Source organism: Narcine bancroftii, chromosome 3 (assembly GCF_036971445.1).
Source record: "Narcine bancroftii isolate sNarBan1 chromosome 3, sNarBan1.hap1, whole genome shotgun sequence".
Taxonomy (NCBI): domain Eukaryota; kingdom Metazoa; phylum Chordata; class Chondrichthyes; order Torpediniformes; family Narcinidae; genus Narcine; species Narcine bancroftii.
The window spans coordinates 34,924,638-34,943,982 of record NC_091471.1 but is presented as its reverse complement, the minus strand read 5'-3'; the positions used below and the strand labels follow the sequence as shown (position 1 = coordinate 34,943,982).

General features: G+C 38.4%; 1 protein-coding gene and 1 long non-coding RNA gene across 6 annotated transcripts in view; one reads left to right on the top strand and one right to left on the bottom strand.

The window, feature by feature from the left end:
• LOC138757064 (uncharacterized) overlaps window positions 1-19,345 on the top strand; it is a 134,405-nt gene that overhangs the window by 19,646 nt on the left and 95,414 nt on the right. The gene's annotated exons all lie outside the window — the stretch shown is intronic.
• The window catches only part of nsd2 (nuclear receptor binding SET domain protein 2), a 138,017-nt gene continuing 119,573 nt past the window's right edge, over window positions 902-19,345 (bottom strand). For all 4 annotated transcript variants that reach the window (XM_069923768.1, XM_069923767.1, XM_069923766.1 and 1 more), the window contains 4 exons: window positions 13,419-13,560; window positions 11,179-11,285; window positions 9,188-9,389; window positions 902-2,602 (listed from right to left, as the gene is read on the bottom strand). In XM_069923768.1, the coding sequence (XP_069779869.1) occupies window positions 2,331-2,602; window positions 9,188-9,389; window positions 11,179-11,285; window positions 13,419-13,560 (723 nt within the window). In that variant the 3' untranslated portion in view covers window positions 902-2,330. The remainder of the gene's footprint in view (window positions 2,603-9,187; window positions 9,390-11,178; window positions 11,286-13,418; window positions 13,561-19,345) is intronic.

The window sequence follows — 19,345 nt, the reverse complement described above, 5'->3', positions numbered from 1 at the left end:
CAGAAATAAGGTCTGGGGAGAGGCTGAGGTTTAAGGACATTGCCTCTTGTTTTCAAATGTCTTGTAGCCTGGCTAAGATAACGCTGCTACTGGATTAAACACCTGCTGGAGCTACCAATGCACAAATATTGATCAAAGGACAGCAGATCCTTTTAAAAAAAAAAATGATTGGGACAATTTGATTCCAAAACCAATGTGTATCCTGCAAACTAACTGGCATCAATTCACTCACAACTGGAATAAAAAAATTAGAAGTATTCATCTTTTGCATCTTATTAATTCCTCCATCCAGAATCTTCGGCATTGAAAACAATTTACTGGTAACTGCTTTATCCACTTTTATGAACTCGCTACATAAAAAAGCAACACTTAATTTGGTCTTTCCAAATTCTCCAATTACTAAATATCAGCCCATATGCACTCCAAGTATAAACATTTGTTTGAAGTGCACAAATATGTACTTAAAGATTAATCCTTGAGCAGAATTGCTGAACATGTTATATGGTCAAATCAGCAGGTTCTAGTCTGCCTCCAAAATGTACTCTATTTACACCAGTGGAATTAATTTCGGAGGCAGAGTACAATGTGTTGACACCACCATGTAATATATTGCAACCAGAGGCCAAATTTCAGATACATTTGGATAAAATCGTAAACACAAGTTGCCTCCAACAGCCAACCAAGCATGAGAAATATAATTGGAAATTATTTCAAAAAGAGATAGGAAATGAAATTCATTAAAGTTGTCATCTGAAAAGTGAACAATACGATTGAATTCAAAAATGGAGAATTTGTTTCTGAATAATTTGTTTGACACACGGTTAATTCTTTTTTCCTAAAGTGACTATTTCATAGTTTCAGAAAAAAAATATCAGTCACAAAATACTCATCTGCACATATGGACTTTTCAATATTTATATATTGTATTAAATTTTCACTGTTGTGGCAGTGTACGAATCTGCACCCTTAAGCAGATTAGTAGGAAAAGGGATTATTTCCCTATAACCCAACAGATTTCTATGAACTGGCAACACTGAAGTTTCAGTTCTGACTTTTGTGGTCGGTGAATTTAAATTGCAAGTCCCCCAAACATCACGACACAAGTAAGAGAAAGAATCACTGCACAAACCCTCAGCAACAATAATAAAATGACAGTCATAGAAAGAATTGCAGTCTGTGAGACGAAAACCCCTAGTGAAACTTGTTCTGTTTTACTCTTGAAGCAACCCCGTGAATTTCATTTACCACCCCGAAAAGTATTCTCAAAATTGGCAGTCACTGCTACCAAATGAAGATCGAGGACATTGTCGATATTTTTAAGACCTAACATACCACTGTTTGTTGATACCTGGGATATACAAGTGTAATCAATTAATCTAAAGCCCTCCAATGTGGAATGGACCCCTCTCGGATTTCTGCTCGAACTACTGTGTAATACATGGTGCAAAACAAAACTAAAGGACAAATCCTGTGAATAATGGCTTGAACAAAATAAAGTAGAATGATGTGTCTTAATCTAATATGCAGTTGGCTTCTTTCTCCTGTGATGTTGCAAGGATGAAAGTTCAGAAGATACCAGGAACCTCAAAAGGTATGAGCAAGAACAAAAACAAGAGGTAACACACGAACACTAATCTAAACATTTTCAATTAAGGTGAACATGGTCCACAGTTTGGTACATATCTGATTGAACAGAATTGTATATGTTATTACAATTGGTTTAAATAAAAACTGTCTGACCAGAGTTTTTTTTTCCAGTAAAAGACCCCCAAATGCTGTATTTACTGGCCACAGTAATACAGCTTCAATGCCTGCGGTCACACATTTAACAGTTCAACAGCCCTGAAAATATTTTAAAACATTGAACGAGTGATTATGCAATATAAACCATCAGGGTTACAAAAGGTACTGAACTATTAAATGTAAACTACACTCTAACGCATATAAAACACAATGAAGAGCAACTAATAGTGTCATTTCCTTTAAGTATCATATTTCTAACACTTAATGATTGATAAATGCTATTTCTAGTTTCAATACCAATTTGTATTTTGGTCTTTAATTTTTTCTCTCCTATTTTCAATGTTTCATAGGAGGAAGATTCCCAGTGTTAATGTAATGCTGTGTAGTTTTGCTGTGCTGGTTACTGAGTTATGTTGCCACAGTTTTGAGTTATCAGTGCAGATGCAGTGAAGAACTGCTGGAGATGGCTCAATGGAATCAAGAATGCCCTTTCCTGCAAAGAGTTCTTGTGTCAATCCGTGAAGAGTGTCAATGGTAGTACATCAATCAACAGCGTCTACAGTTCAAGTAAATTCACTGTGCTTTGTTTACTGGCATATGATTGCTGGTTTTGGATTCTTTGACTCCAACTTAACAGTCTCATTCAAAGAAGAATAGGTCTCCAGAATTTTGCTTCGTTCAAGAGGTTCCTCCATGTTGCAGTGGTCATGTTCACAGCAGCAAGCATGCCCATTTAAAGTAGACTTGAACATTGTTCCTTCCTCGTGATCCTTACAGAATGAGTTGGGGCAAAATTGACAAAAAACAACAGAAGGTTTTCCACAGACATCACAGTGGTGCCATGGGCATTCCCACTTGCCTGAAAAAAATTAGTACGTATTAGTATAGTACACTAACCAATAGTAATAGTTTAAAACATCTGATATGTATTTCTATTTTAATAACTAGTGCACATTTTGATATCCATTCTGTTCTGATCATTTCAAAATGAAATTATGTACATCGATATGTTATTCACAATGGGAGCTGTGAGCTCTCTACCTGATTAATAGAAATACTCATTTTAAATGGCAAATTTGATATATGATCTAACATTGCAGATTCCAAATTTCTACCAACTTTATTCCTTTCTTTTTCAATCTTTTTATTGGTTTTGAGAAAATAATACCAAGTTCAGGTAAAAGTAAATGAAAATGACAGAGAGTAAAGAAAGGTAAACAAGACGTTGTCGATTTAAAAATCCTATTATCTGAGCAATTACAATCAAAGCCGAGCATCAATTACTAATTTCAATTCTAATGGATAAAAAAATCAATTTTTTTTTAAAAAAGAGCAAAAATAATTGATCTATAAATTTTGAAAATAATTGAAAAAAGAACCCCAAAGAGAATTTAAAAAAAAACTCGTTTTTGTAGTTGAGCACCTGATTTTCTCTAGAGAGAGAAACCATTGTGTATGTGTGGGAGGGACAACATTTTTCCACCACAGCAAAATGAGCCTTCTTGCAATCAGGGAAGCTAAAGTAACTACATAGGGGATTGAGATGGAGTCAAAATTAAGTCCATTCCAAAAATAGCAACAAAACGGCTCGGGGAGAAATTAAGATCAAGAATTAAAGATTGTGTAGTAAGTACTTCTTTCCAGTAGTTACACAGGGAGGGACATAGCCAGAACATACAGGTTGTACAGTTATCACATTTAGAGGGTATATTGGGGTCAAATTTAGCTAATTGAACTTTGGAATAGTGAGCCCTATTGGCTAATTTAAATTGTTATAAGGAATGTCTAGCAGAGAGAGGATGAATGTACCATTTTATGTAATTTAAAAAAAACCCTCAGTTCAAGACACTGAATATACTCAATGTTCTAAGTTGGGAATTCAATCTTTCTTGGACTTGTATATAGACCAAAACCTTGCCTCTTTTGAGTAATTATCTGCCAAATTTAAATTACCCAATCAACATTTTTCACTTTTTACAGATGAGAAGTTTCTTAAATTCCTTAACGTTGAGGCTTCCCCAAGACTGATCTTAATCTCATCTGGGATATAATTTTAGACCTATTCAGAAAGGACTGCTTTTAGCCTTTTAAGAACTACTTTTTAAGATTTAGCAATAGTTCTTTATCGAACATTAAGAATGTTTGGAAATGTTACTTTCGACAATCACTTTCTGAAGATACATGGGACTTCATTTAAAAAAAATGTACATTCATCCAACTTTATTCTTAGTTCTAAATTTAATTTGTCCTCAATACTCAAGATATTTAACCAAAATTTCTTTGGCAGCAATTTAAATTATATCTCTTTGTATTTTTGCCCTCTACTTTCTGTCCATATCTGTCTCTGATCCCCAGTACTTTGATTTCACCCCCTCCACCATTTAGAAGGCATTTACTTTTTTTTTGTGCGATGGAATAATTTTACATTCGCCTACACCACAATCAATTTATCACCTTTTTGCCAAGCTCCAAAGCAAGTCTGTGGTTTTATTAAAAATCCCTACAACGTTGCCCATTATCGTTTCTTTACTAGATTTGTACATCTTACCTGCCAATCGGGGGAGTAGATTTAGGACAGAGAAAAATAGCTTTTCCCAGAGAGTAGTGAATGTTTGGAATTCTCTAACCAGGGAAGTGGTTGAGGCTGCCTCATTAAACATATTTAGAATTCGGTTAGATCAATTTTTACATGATAGAGGAATTAGGGGATATGGGGAGAAGGCAGGTAGGTGGAGTTAGGTCATAAATTAGATCAGCCATGATCGTATTGAATGGCGGAGCAGGCTCGATGGGCCATTTTTGGCCTACTCCTGTTCCTACTTCCTATGTTCCAAAAGAGCCAATAAATACGGTAAATAGTCAATGTTGTTGTGCAGCATGGTTTGTCACACCCTGCCATGACTAATAAAATCTGATTTCAGTCATTCACCCCAATTTCTAAATCAATAGTTTGCTTTCAATTTAAGTAGGAATTTCTTGCAACTAAATTCATAAAGTGACATGTATACAACATCCCTGTCTGTCCACCACAAAATAATTGAATCAGGATCATCTGACACGATTTACCCTAAACAAATCGATGCTCTGAGATCAGCGGCAATTTTCCTGTAATTCTATCCTTGATATATTTCACTAATTTCCAGATATCAAGTTTTAAATCATGTTGATCAGTTCCCTGATTTTCTCCCTTCATGTTCATCCAATAACAGAATATCCTGCAGAATTTTTCAACATAGAAAAGTTAAAAAATCAAGAAACCAAGTCTGTCCTAAAGTGCTTTAATATTCACAGAATCAATATGACTTTGCCCATCGAATCCAAAATGAAGGGGAAAAAAATGGTAAAAGCAGATGTAGGCAGATTTGTAAAGGATTTTACCAAGTACTGTCTGCAGAATGGAGAAGTTGGTAGCTAACACTGTAATTACATTAACTTTTTTTAAGTACATCAGATCAAAGGCATGTGCAAGGAAGAGGGAATCATCACATATTACCAGGGCGAGGCCAAAAATAAACAAGGAACATATCATAGTCCTCCTGGACAGCCTTAAACCCAAAAGCATGAACATCAGTCTTCTAATTTTAGACGACCTCACCTTTACTTGGCTCCACCAGTTCCATCTCCACCTACTTCCGTACTTTCTTTTCTCTCTAACCACCTCCTCCCATTCCAATGGTTTTTCTCTCCACCTCTCCCATCTTTTGTTCAATACCCAGCACCTTTTTACCTTCTCCCAAGCTTATTGTCCATCTCTCCCCCCCCCCCCCGACTTTTTAAACTTGATATTCCTACTTCTGACTTTAGTCCTTACCTGAACTGTTGAGTGACCATTTTTAACTATTAATGCTGTACTTCAGGTTCTCATGTAAACATGAAAACTATCTGCTCAGTAAACAGCAGTCAATATGAATTCAGAAAGATCCTATCTGATCAACCAGCTAATGTTTTGGAATATTTTAAGAACATGACATCTCTACAACATGATACTCAAACTATCTTCAGAAGATGTCTGTCAAAGTCCCACAAAGAAAAACAAGATTGAAATGATGGAAATTATTACTCTTTGCTATTAAAAAACTATTGAAGGATACAGAACAGGTAATTGTTCAAGGATTTAAGATGGGTGTGTGGTGAGAAAGGAGTGGGAGAGGAAGGAGGAAAGTAGCATCATATTGCCCAGGATGTTGTACTTGGGACTCTAATTAAATCAGAAATTTGATGCAAGAATTTTTAGTTCAATTACTAAATTATGTGGGACAGTAAATTGGTGAAACCAGATTAAAGAAATAGCAACTGATGAAGTATGACAGGTGAAAAATTACTTATGTAAAAACCAAATCACATATTCATAAGCAAATGATTTTAAAATATCTAAAGTTTAAAGATAACAAACATCATCAATATATCCAATTCTGTTACATCACAAAAAAGAAGGAAAACAAGTTAAATTATGTTGGTATCTGACAACTCTACATATTGATCAATGTCTTTTTATATAGAAATAAGCAAAGTATTTCAAGTGTTGGAAGTAAAATGAGAGAAACATCAAGGCTAACCTGAAAAAGTTTGACGAAGACAAAAAGGGTGCCAAGACTGACATTTCATCTTCATATGTTGGCATCTGATTACCTTACTCATGAAGTGTAAAAGGCAAATCCAAATACAAGTTATTCCTCTCATATCTGGCACTCTGTGGACTGGCAACTCCCATAGCCTGGCACGTTTGAATCTGCCACCGTTAGTACAAACTCCTTATGGACAGTGTGGGACTCCAACCCCGGTCCTGATCGCTGGCATTGTAAAACCGTTGTACTAACTGTGCTGCCCACAGTATTATTACCTGTTTTAAGTTTCGTTCTACCTTTGATATGTTTACATAGGAGGATCCCCAAGAGGTCAATTTCTGTTTTCCGGCATTTTCTGTAGTCCGGCAATGGCCAAGTCCCAAAGTTGCCAGATTAAAGAGGTACAACCTGTACTTTAAATTTAATCACAAAAAGAGAGGCCGTAGATTTAAATGATGAGGGAACAATTAAGTCTGAAAGTGCACAGTGAGAGTACGAATATGGGAAATATGAAAGAAATGGGGGCCAGTTGGACGGATCAGACATCTATTCTTAAATGGCATAGGTTTTGAATGATCCCCTCCTGCTGTAAGATTTCATGGTTCAGTGAACCAACTCAATGGCAGAATTGTGCTGGAGGCAAGATATCATTTTGAACACTCATGGTGAAGATCATTTATCATGCAAAATCTTAAGAACACTGACTGAACCAAAAAGGTAAGAAATGCTTATACTTTAAGCACCAACATTTAATTACTTAAAAGTTGAAAAGCATGTAATGAACTATATTTTATTTTCAGTGACTTTTGAAGACATTTTTGAACTCTTAAAAATCTAAACTGGCTACAAGTGGGCAATTTAAAAGGTAAACCTAGATTAAGCAGTGTAATTTCCAAACCAATCAAATCCATAATATTATAATGATCCCTCTTCAGCAAAATATAGTGCTAAATTGACATTATAAAATAATGTTCTAATTCAACATTATCAGACTTATTGTGCATGCATTTACCATTCTTAATAGTTTTTGCTGTGCTCTTCCATAATCCCATTCAGTTCAGCACAGATAAAATATGCAAATCAACCCTAAATTATATTTTGTATTTTTTTCCTCTCCAAATGAAGTTTTCCATTCTCCAATCTTAATTAATAATGGGGTAATTGCCACTAGAAACAAATGTTATTCAAAAGTCTGCATAAAGTATCAGTCTGGAATACAGTTACTATTCAACTCCATTTTTGTACTGTTGATCAACAAGTTGTAATGCTGAGCTTGTATCCATTGCAGATTTGAGAATTCATAATGCTTGGGACTAAGACATTCTCCCCCCCCTCCCCCCTTTATTTTCCCCTGTTCTTCAGTTTTAAATTTGCAATCAAACAATTCACATGTAATTAAGATTTAATTCAAGATTATTTGTATACATTTTAGTTTAAATTTAGACATAAAACATGTTAACAGGCCATTTCGGCCCAGGAGTCCAAGCCGCTCAATTTACACCCAATTAACCTATAACTCCAGTACGTTTTGAACAGTGGGAGGAAACTGGAGCCCCCCCCCCCCCCCCCACTGGAAAAACCCATGCAGACACAGGGAGAATGAACAAACTCCTTACAGACAACGTGGGATTCGAACCCAAGTCTGGTCCCAATTGCTGGCGCTGTAAAAGCGTTGCATTCACTGCTTTGCCAACTGTGCTACCCTTTTACAAAAAATACAGTCCCCTCATTTCCAGGCACTATAATGTTTGGGATATTTGGCTTTATAGATATTTGTGAGTTCTCAGGTATGTTTAATTGCTTCATTGGTGCAGGTATGACAGAGGTAGACTTGCTTCTAAGCCTCTGATCATCTTTGAAGTCTGTAATTGCTATTTTTCAACATGAAGGCCAGAGTTATACCAATAAAAGTCAAAGATGTCATTATGAACCTGAAAAACAGGAATAAAACAGTAATAGACAGCACCCAAACCTGAGGAAATACACAGGCTGCGCCATTAACCATGGCAAAGGTGGTAGGCTTTGGATCTTGGGCAGTGCCTTTACGCCTCCACACTTTGCTTTTGGTCCACAAGATGACAGTTTGCCAAGAAGCATTTAAAAAAGAGCCTGCAGAATTCTGGAAAAAGGTCATCTGGCCATCTTTACTGTGGCTAGCTAGTGGTGTATATCTTACAGTGTAGCCTCTGTATTTCATGGACTTCTACAGACAGTAGCCATTGACACATCTACACCTGCCTCCTGAAGAGCATTTCTGATCTGTTAAATGGGCGTTTGGTGATTTTTCATGACGAGGAGATTTCATCTGTCGTTGTCATCATGGAGGACTTCCTCAGAATAACAGTCCCTTTGCAGATTACTGAGCTCACCAGTACTCTTTTCTTCTTAATGATGTTCCAAACAGTTGATTTTGCAATCCTCCCTAAGGTTTGGGCGATGTCCCTTATTGTTTATTCTTGTTTTTTCACAACTCTGGGCCTCATGTTGAAAAATGACAACTACAGACTCCAAAGATCATCAAAAGCTTAGAAGCAAACCTAGCTCTCTTATACCTGCACCATTGAAGCAATTAAACATACCTGTGAAGCCAAATGTCCCAAACTTTTTGGTGTCCTGAAATAAGGGGACTGTATAAAAAGTGCTGTAAATTCTAGATGGTCAAACCAAAACGTGTACAAATAACCTTGATAAAATCTGGAATGTGCACTTTAATCATGTGAATTGTTTGATTACAAATTTAAAACTGTGGAGCACAGGGGCAAATAAAGGAAAAACTGTCCCAAACATTATGGAGGGCACTGTACATAAATTACCTATTTCAATATTATTTGTTCTAGAAAAATGGAGAAAAATTAAAAATATTAAAAGATAAATCATACCAAATGGAGGCTTTGTAAGACTAAGGCAGAAGAGGTGATATGCCTTTGAGCAGACTTTTCTGTCACAGAGTACAAGCTCTCCTCCATCTTTGCAGCGAAAGCATTCATCCTCGTGTGCTTTCCTCCCTTCATTCTTTGACTTGCGTTTTCTTATTTTCTTTTTCCGTCCTTTGCCTTTATCATCTGAACCATTGCTTGCACTCTAAAATTAAAAATAAACAATTAGATCAGATATGCATTATTTCATTCATAAAATTTGGAACAGCAAACAATCATCAGTTTCATATTGCACATGGGCAATATCAGAACTGGTCATTTAATTTCACTTGCCACTAAATTGAGCATGAACAAGTTCATGTATTTCTCTTCAATTCATAAATACAGTTACTGGGTAAAAAAAAAATGCTTTATGGCTTCATTTCCCTCAATGAATAGGGAGTTAGGAAATGTGGGCAAAGGAATGGTAGATAGAATTTAATTCAAACAAGTGCAATGTGATTGATTTTGGAAAGTAAAACCAGAGAGATCTAAAGGTACAAGTACACAGTAACCTGAAAGTGGAAATACAAAGTAGTGAATAAGGCATAGGGCACGCTTGCCTTGAGCAGGGCATGGAATGCAAGAGCTGAGACGTGACATTACAGCTGTACTGAAGGCTGGATCAGGAGCAATGTACATTTCCATACAGCAGGAAAGGTGCAATTTATACAAGACTCCAGAATTACCAAAAACTACAGAAGCAAACATGAAATCAAACCAATCTCAGAGGAGAGTTTTATAAAAATACCCATGGTAAATTTCAAATGGTTAATTTTTTGTCTTTTTTGAAGAATCACTAAATTCTCACAATCTCCAGGCTTCACTTTTTTTGGTCACATTCAAAGCCTCTAGATTTAATTTAACATTAATCTTTATGAAAAGGAGATTTTTTCAATATATCTTTTATTCAAGATATTTAATCAGTTGATTGATAAGTCAGACAGAATTACACGTCAGACAGTAGATGTTCTGGGTTGTCACTTCATCTGGGTTGAAAGGGTAGAGGGGAAATAGCCAGTCTAAAGAGGTGAGGGAGAAGGGCAAGTCAATAGCTGGCAAACAGGAGGTGAACCCAGGTGGGGGGAGGAAAGGCAACAAGAGGCTGGGAGGGGTATTATGTAGACACCAAATGGCTGCAGATGATGAAATGTATGGGAGGGCTGGGAAAATGGGAACAGTGAGGGAAAGAATAGGTGTATGGTTAGAACTGCATGCAGTTCTGGTCCCTTATAACTCATTACATGGAGTTCATACAAATCAATTATGAGAGGAGTGCGTAGGTGATGAGCAGATAGAGTGGGTGGAGGAGAACTGGATAATGAGACTGGGGGCTTGAAAAGAAGGGTCTGTGTGGAGAACAAAAGGAGAGAGAAAAGGAGCAGGTTACCTGAACTGACAGAAGTCAATTATCATTTCATTTCAAACAATTAGCACAAATAATATTGACGGTGTACACAAAGATGAATTGAGAATCAGAAGATAATTACAACATACAGTCAATAATTAATTTTTATGATATCAACTGTAAATTAGTGAAATACTAAAGGAATTGGGGCCCACTGACCTCCTATTTGCAATGTATATTGAAAGTTTTAGGCACATATGCAGTGTTATGTATCCAAACTTAAAGATAATACAAAATAAGGTGGGAACTGGGAAAGCAAGCGGTTAATAAACATTTGGATCGTGTGATCCAAATCTGGAAGGTGTGAAATATACAAATACAATGTAATCCAAGTTCTAAAAAGATAGGGGAACAAGAGTAAAGCTCCACTACAATTATTTTAGGTGTATGGTGAAATCCCAGTAAGTATTGCATGCAGTTCTGGTCCCTTATAACTCAAATTACACGGAGTTCTTATAAAGTCATTAACAAATGTAGAACAGTTATCAACTTTTTTTTTGCCTTTGCATGTTTTATTTCTGGATAAGATTATTATTATCATTACTACCTTGGGTCTGACCCCGAGGAATCCACTGCAGTTTGGTGCACCACATCTGCAAATTGTTTTCTCATTGCCAAGGCAATCTAGATTATAATTAAAGGTGAGTTCAGTCCCTATGGGATAAAAGTAAGAATAAACTTAAGTACTTTATTGTCATTGTGTAAGAAAGTGCAATCACAGTACCATACAACATTCAGGAGCATATAAAAACAGTAAACAAAAAACTAGCTTTAAGACAATACAAATACACTCATTGGCGGAGTTTAATTTTCAAAAGGTTCTGGGGTAGAAATTGTTCAGTCAGTTCGTCCATGATTTGATGGACCTATATCATCTACCCGAGGGCAATAAGCCAAATAGATGATAGCCTGGGTGAGTAGAATCCTTAAGAATGTGAGCTGCCTTCCCGATACAAATTAGATAAATTCTCCAAAACTTAATGTTCTTCTGGGCTGTATTGATAACCCTTTGAAGATCCCTCTTATTTGTGGCTGTACAGCTGGTAAACCATATTGGCTTTACTGTTTGAAACATTGCATCACAAGCGATGCAAATAATTTAAGGATTTACTTGATCAATTCATAGATTTGTTCCAAGTACCAGTAAGCAGACTTCAAACTTCTATTCTCCTGGTAATAGAACCTGGTCATGTAATTTATCTTATTCCCATCAGAAATAGACGATATCAATCAGTTTGCCCAAAAAGCATTAGTGGAGTGAGGAAAATATTTCAATTTAGGAAAATATGATGAGCAATATTTTCGAAAGGAAATACAAGAGCAATCCAGCCAGCCTCATTCTTCCACAAGGTATAAAAGATTTGATTGAATGAATATAGACAAGATCAATTTTATTTTTAAACTAGCTATGATACAAAATAAACCAATGTCACAATTTTAAGTGAACTGAATAAATACATCCTGGAGAAAGGAATACAGGATATAATGACTTGGAGACAAGGATGGGTGTGTGGAACAGCCTTGTAAGGAGGACAAATGTCAAAGAGGTTAAAGTCTATTTCTGTATTGCAGATTCCAATTAATTTTATTTGTTCTGATAAGCCCAGGATTTAAAAAATTATATGCATCACAAAACTAGAACAATACACAGATGCGCTGGAGAAACTTGGCAGCATTCCGAGGAAGTAAAAGACAATCAATGTTTCAGGCCTGAGCCCTTCATAAGGAATTTGAAAAAAAAAACAGGTGAATGTCTGAATAAAAAGGTGAGGGGAGGAGAAGAGATGAAGGGGAATGGGGAGGAGACAAGATAATAGGTTACAGATGGACATAGGTCAGATTTGATCTTCAAACATAGATCTCACCTTGGCAGCCATTATTCCCTCAAGTGCTGGTCAAGAAGCTACAAACCCTAGGTCTCTGTACCCCACTCTGCAACTGGATCAGACCACAGTCAGTACGAATTGGAAAATAACATCTCTTCCTCACTGATTATCAACACATCTCAAGGATGTGTGCTTACCCCATTGCTTTACTCATTATACACTCATGACTGTGGTCAGGCACAATTTCCAATGCCATCTACAAGTTTGCCGATGACACCATAGTTGTTGGCAGAATAACAAATGGCAACGAGAAAGCGTACAGGAGAGAGATAGATCAACTTGTTGAATGGTGTAATGAGAATAACCTTGCGCTCAACGTCAACAAAACCAAGATGATTGTCGACCAGTAGGAAGTTGGGGGAACATGACCTAGTCCTCATCGAGGGCTCAGTTCTGGAGAGAGTGGATAACTTCAAATGACTGTTGACACATCTCCAAGGATCTGTCCTGGAGCCTCGATTCTGATTCAACTAGATAGCATCAATAACTTCTCCAATTACCATTACCACCCCCCCTCGTCTCTTTCCTTACCACTTTTTCCAGCTCCCCAGCCCTTCCTTTCCTTCTATCTTTCTTAGCCTTCTTCCTCTATCACTTCTCAGCTTCTTTCTCTTCCACCTTTCCCTGTTACCGCTTATCTGTTTGCTTGAACTGGCCCTTCCTCAACCCATTTTTTCCCCTCAAGGTGTTTACTTGCTTTTCCACATTCCTGACGAAGAGCTGCGGCCTGAAAAGTTGACTGCCTGTTACTTCTTGTTGATGCTGTGTAACCCACTGAGCTTCTCCAGCAGTTTTGTTTATTGCACTGGATCCTAGCCAGCCTCTGTAGATTTTCCCCAATTAACTCAAGACTAGGACATCTCTTGTGTTTTACAGTGAAATGTTGAACAATCCACATTACCTGCTGGGATATCAGAGAGAGAAAACAACCCAACTCTAGTATCTCCATTCACTGTCCATTTTTGGGTTTCACAATTGGGCTGACAACTGTGGTTCATGAAGCGACAATAATTCCCTTTAGGCCCAGCATCAATTATTCGATCCTGAAATAAAGAATGAAGTTGCATTAATAAAACCCTGGTAACCATTATGGTGCACTTGAAAAATGTATTTATTTTGAAGAGCAGATGAGAATCCTGTCCAGTAGTCAACCCCAAAACAGAATAGTGGTGATTTATTTCATTTGTCGGTGTTGGATTGCTAACTTTTCTCTCATCACTAATAATGACTACTCTTCAAAGATATTTATTTGTGCATAAAGCTTGCCCGAAGAGGTGAAAATTCCTTTATATATGCAAGGACATTCTGCACCATCTGGCTGCCTTCTTGCAATATGATGGCATCATTACAGTAACATCACTAACACGTTATCACATTACTTTGAAGGATTTTGTCAAGTTTATTGTCAACTGATTGTACAAGTATAACCCAACGAGACACCAGTCCTCGGTGCAAAACATACAGACATAACCAGATGGAACACACAAAGACAAACAATACACATGCAGGACAGGTACTTGGTCATAATAAATAATGTTTTGTACATTTGAGAGACTAAGATGATAGTGTGAGCAGTTCCTTTGGCCGTTCAGCCTTCTCACTGCCCATGGGAAGAAGCGGTTCTTCAGCCTGGTGGTGCTGGCTCTGATCCTCCTGGATCTCTTCCCTGACAGGACCAGCCAAAAGATGCTATGTGCAGGGTGGAAGGGGTCCTCAATGATTTTGTGCGCTCTTTTCAGACAACAATTCGGGTAGATCATGTTGATTGGAGGGTAGTGGGGGAAGCATCCAGTGATCCTCGCTATCATGCTTATAGACCTGTGGATTGATCACCAATCCATTTCTCTGCAGCAACTGTACCATGTGATGCAGCCGGCCAGGACACTCTTTATAGAGCTCCGGAAGAAGGTTGACATAATGGTGGCCAGTATCTTTGTGCCTTCCTCACAAGTGAGGAGATGTTGAGGGTCCATGGTAGGTCACAAGTTGAGTGAACTCCAAGGAACCTGGTGCTTGTAGTGGAGGGTGGTCCTATCTGGTCCTTCTGAAGTCCATGATCATCTCTTTCATCTTGTCCACACTGACTCTGGTTGTTAGTTTTGCACCATCCATAAGATTTTCCACCTCTTCTCTGTACTGCAGCTCATAGTTGTTGCTGATGAGGTGAACTACTGTTGAGTCATCTGCAAACTTGGAGACATTGTTGGAGCTGGATCTGACGATGCAATCGTGGGTCAGTAGCAGGCTGAGCACACAGCTCTGAGGTGCGCCAAGGCTACCAATCAGGACAGACTGTGCTCTTTCTGTTAGGAAGACCATGATCCAATTACAGAGAGGGGTGTTTACTCCCAGTAAGAACAGCTTTTCCACCAGTCTTTTGGGAATGACGGTTTAGAATGCTGAGATTAAGTCAATAACCAGTAGCCTGGTGTATGAGGAGAATGAAGCGACAAAGCTATACCATCATCTGTGGAACAGTTTCTTCTATAGGTGAATTGAAATGGGTCCAGCATCTCTTGGAGGTGTGCTTTGATGCATTCCATCATGAGGCACTCAAAACATTTCTTAATGGGAAAGATCAGTGCCACAGAATGGTAGTCATAGAGGCCTGTTATTGTTGCTTTCTTGGGTTCCGGGATGATGGTGGCTGCCTTGAATCCTGTGGGAACGATGGACTGCTGAAGTGAGGTGTTGAAGATATCCATGAAGACCTTCAATTGGTCTGGGCAATCCTTCAGTACCCAACCAAATATATTCTCTGGTCCTGCTGCATTATTGGACTCACCTTGGCCATGACTATGCAGAGGGCCCATTCATCAGGAGGACGCAAGAGCTTTCTTTGGTATCACCCAGTTCTTCAAATCAAACTGTGCATAGGTGTTCAGTCTGTCTGGAAGGGAGACGTCATTGTCCTTAATTTGCAAGGTGACTTGTAATCCTTGCCACATGAGCTTCATGTCATCAGTGTCACAAAGCTGGCTGTGGATCTTCTGTGTGTACCCCTGCTTTGTCTTCTGGATTGGATGGGAGAGTTCAGCCCTGGCTGATCTTAGTGCTATCCTGCATTCTGTCCTGAAGGCAGCATCACGAGATCTGAGAAGGGCCTGGACCTCTGCATCCAACCTAGTTTCTGGTTCGCCCTGGTTGTGAAGTATCTGATCTTGGTGTCATTCTCAATGCACTTACTGATGTAGCCAGACATTGAGCTTATATACTCCTCTATGTTTACATGAGCATTGCAGGTGGCCGCTTCCATGAAACTGCTCCAGTCCGTGGTCTCAAAGCAGTCTTGCACTGCTAATGTGGGCCCCCCAACCATGTCCTGATCTTCCTGCAAACTGACCTGGTTTGCTTTTCCAGCGGTCTGTATGCTGGCGTTAACAGGACAGATATGTGATCGGAGTAACCAAGGTGGAGGAGAGGTGCAGCTTTGTATGCACCAGGAACATTGGTGCACACCCAATCCAGGGTCTCTCCTCTGGTGGCGAAGTTCCCATGCTTTTGAAACCATGGTAAGACCATTTTGAGGTTGGCGTGATTGAAGTTGCCAGCAAAAATCATGGCACCGTCAGGGTGGGAGTCTGGGCTTCACAGATGGCTCTGCAAAGCTCCTTCATGTCTTTAACCTCATTAGCCAAAAGTGAATGTAGATTGTGGCAATCAGCATGGCCGAGAATTCCCTGGTGCAAGTAGAAGGATCTGCATTTCACCAAGAGTTGAGCAAGTCTTTGTAAAAGAGCTGTACATTAATCAGCTAATGTATTTCCGATATCACAACATGGCCTACAAGTCACTGGCTATAACTACTTAAAATATTTAGAGGGCATGGAAGGTATTACACAAATTTACCGTCCTTTTCTTTTCAATTACATTGCTATTATTACTAACACCAAGAATGCCTTCCACAGAAGGAAAAATCTAAACAGTTTTAGAAGTATGGTCTTATTAATCATCTCTTCTAGATTCATTGGTCTGCATAGGAAATAAAAACTGGTGGCAATACTGATAGTGAAGAGGATGGTCATTGGCTAAAGAATTCCACTGATCATGATAAGATGGACATTTCCTTGGCAAATGAAATTTACCTTGATAAGAAAGATGATGAACTTTGGGAAAACAAAAAAGGTTACACAATGCATAGTAAAAACAGAATGCTGGGGAAACTCAGCAGGCCAAACAGTGTACTTTATATAACAAAGATAAAGATACATAACCAAGCGCTTGAGCCGTTCATCAAGGGATGACAAAATATGGGCAGGTGCCCAAACAAAACGTTTATTGATTTCCTCAAACTCACTGAGGTATATATATATATATGGAACTTGGTGTAGAAGAGATAGCAGTTGATTGGGCAAATGAGGTCAGGTGACTCAAACATCATTATAAAAGTGAGGGACTGTGTAGCAGAGCGGTCATCGAGGGAGCAGCCATTGTGGTAAGGTTTTGCCTCAAGTGGCTTCAGGGAATAGGGGCTGAGGTGGTAGTGCAGGAGTTGAAGGGCCACCCTATTTGAGGAGCAAAAAGGATTCAGCAGGTTTTAGATATATTTATTATTTATTTCCCCCAGTTGTAAACAGTGGGAATGGCAGCCAAGGCAGAGGAATGCCTCATGCATAATGTGGGTTGTCAGGGATGCCAGCAGTATTCCTGATGTCTTCATCTGCGAGAAGTGCCTCCAGCTGCAGCGCCTAACAAGCTGAGTTAAGGAATTGGAGCAGGAGTTGGATGAACTCTGGATCACTTGGGAGAAAGAGGGGGTGATGGGTGATAAGACAGGATTTTCAGGGATACTATCACAAGCAGTGCAAGGCATCGCTGTAGCTGTTCTCAATAACAAGCATACTATTTTGGATACTGTTGGTGTTGTGGGGGGTGGGGGGTGGGAAGAGGAAACTACCAGGGACACTATGGCAATCAGGTCTCTGGCATGGAAACTGGTCCTGTGGCTAAGAAGGGAAGGAAAGAGAAGATGCAAGCTGTCATAATAGGGGATTCCATAGTTAAGGGACAGATAAGAAGTTCTGTCTCAGAGATTGAGTATCCTGGACGGTATGTTGCCTTCCTCGTGCCAGGGTCAGAGATATCTCAGATTGAGTTCATGGCATTCTCAGGAGGGAGGGTGAGCAGCTAGATGTCGTGGTCCACATAGGGAACAATAACATGGGTGAGAAGGGCAAGGAGGTCCAACAAGGCGAGTTACACACTAGGTTGAAGGACCTGATCTCCAGGGTTGTGATATCAGGATTACTACCTGTGCCACATGCTAGTGAGGTTAGAAATAGATAATGCAGCTTAACATGTGGCTAAAGTTATGGTCCAAGAGGGAGGGCTTCAAGTTTCTGGATCATTGGGCTCCCTTCCAGGGAAGGTGGGACCTGTTCCGACAGGACAGTTTGCATCTGAACTGGAGAGGGACTAAAATCCTTGTGGGAAGGTTTGCTACTGCTGCTCCAATGGGTTTAAACTAGATTTTCAGGGGGATGGGAAGGAGTAGAGGAGGGAAAAGATGTGAAAAATTACATCCACCATTAGAGGTCAACTGGTTGTACATGGTAGAAATGTGAGCAGGTGCATCTATTTCAATTCAAAGAATATTATAGGAAAGGCAGACAGGCTTAGAGTGTGGATTAGCATGTGAAATTATGACATTGTGGCCATTAGTGAAACTTGGTTGCAGGAGGGGCAGGACTGGCAGCTCATTGTTCTGGGCTTCCATTGCTTTAGATGCAATAGAATGGGGAATAAAAGGGGGAGAAGTGGCATTTCATTGGATGCTGAGAAAGCCTTTGAGGGAAGGGAATTGGATTACTTATTTATTAATGTATTAGAAAAATATAACTTTGGTCCCAAATTTTTAATTGGATTAAATTAATATATTTATATGTTATTGCTTCAATTTTTACCAATTCAAGGTTCACCATGGAACTAGACAAGGTTGCCTGTTAATCCCATTATTATTTAATCTGATTCTAGAACCATTAGCAGTGGGCTTTCGGAAATGTGATGATATTTCTGGAATTATAAGAGCTGGGAATGCTCATAAGGTCTCTCTCTATGTAGATGACCTTCTACTCTATATATCTAACCCTAATCATTGGATTCCAGCTATTTTATCACTCCATCAATTTGCTCAATTCTCAGGATATAATCTGAAGAAATGTGAGATGTTTGTTTTGAAATCTTCCAGTTCTCTAGACCTTCCTTTTAAAATTGCTAAAATCAGTTTAATTATTTAGGTGCTACTGTTACCAAGAAATTCAATAATTTGTTTAAGGAGAACTTTCTCACCATAATGAACCATATCAAGAAGTCCTTAGCTCAATGGTTTCCTTTCTCAATGTCCTTAATTGGATGCATTAAAGTCATTAAGATGAATATTCTACCCAAGTTCCTATATATATTTTTTTCCAAACAGGCTGTATTTATTCCCCAAACCTTTTATGATTGGCTTCATTCAATTATCTCTTCATTTGTTTGGAAAAATAAAACTTTTCTTCAAACCCCTAAAAAAAGTTTGGCATTCCCTAATCTTAGATTTTATTAATGGCAGCTAATATTATTACTTTTTGGATTCATCACAAGGATAGACAGGATGCTGCAAGTTGAATTAATCTAGAAGTTTAATCTACTAAGAAGTATTCTCCTACCATTACCTTTTACTGCTTCTAAATTAACTGATAATTTTGTTGTTAAACAGACATTGAGAATTTGGTTTCAATTCAGAAAACATTTTTGGATATCATAGATTTCTGCTGGTTAGCTAATTGTTTTTTTAAAAATCTTCGGTACAAGATTTTGGTTTTCATGAAGGTTGGGGTTAGGTATCCA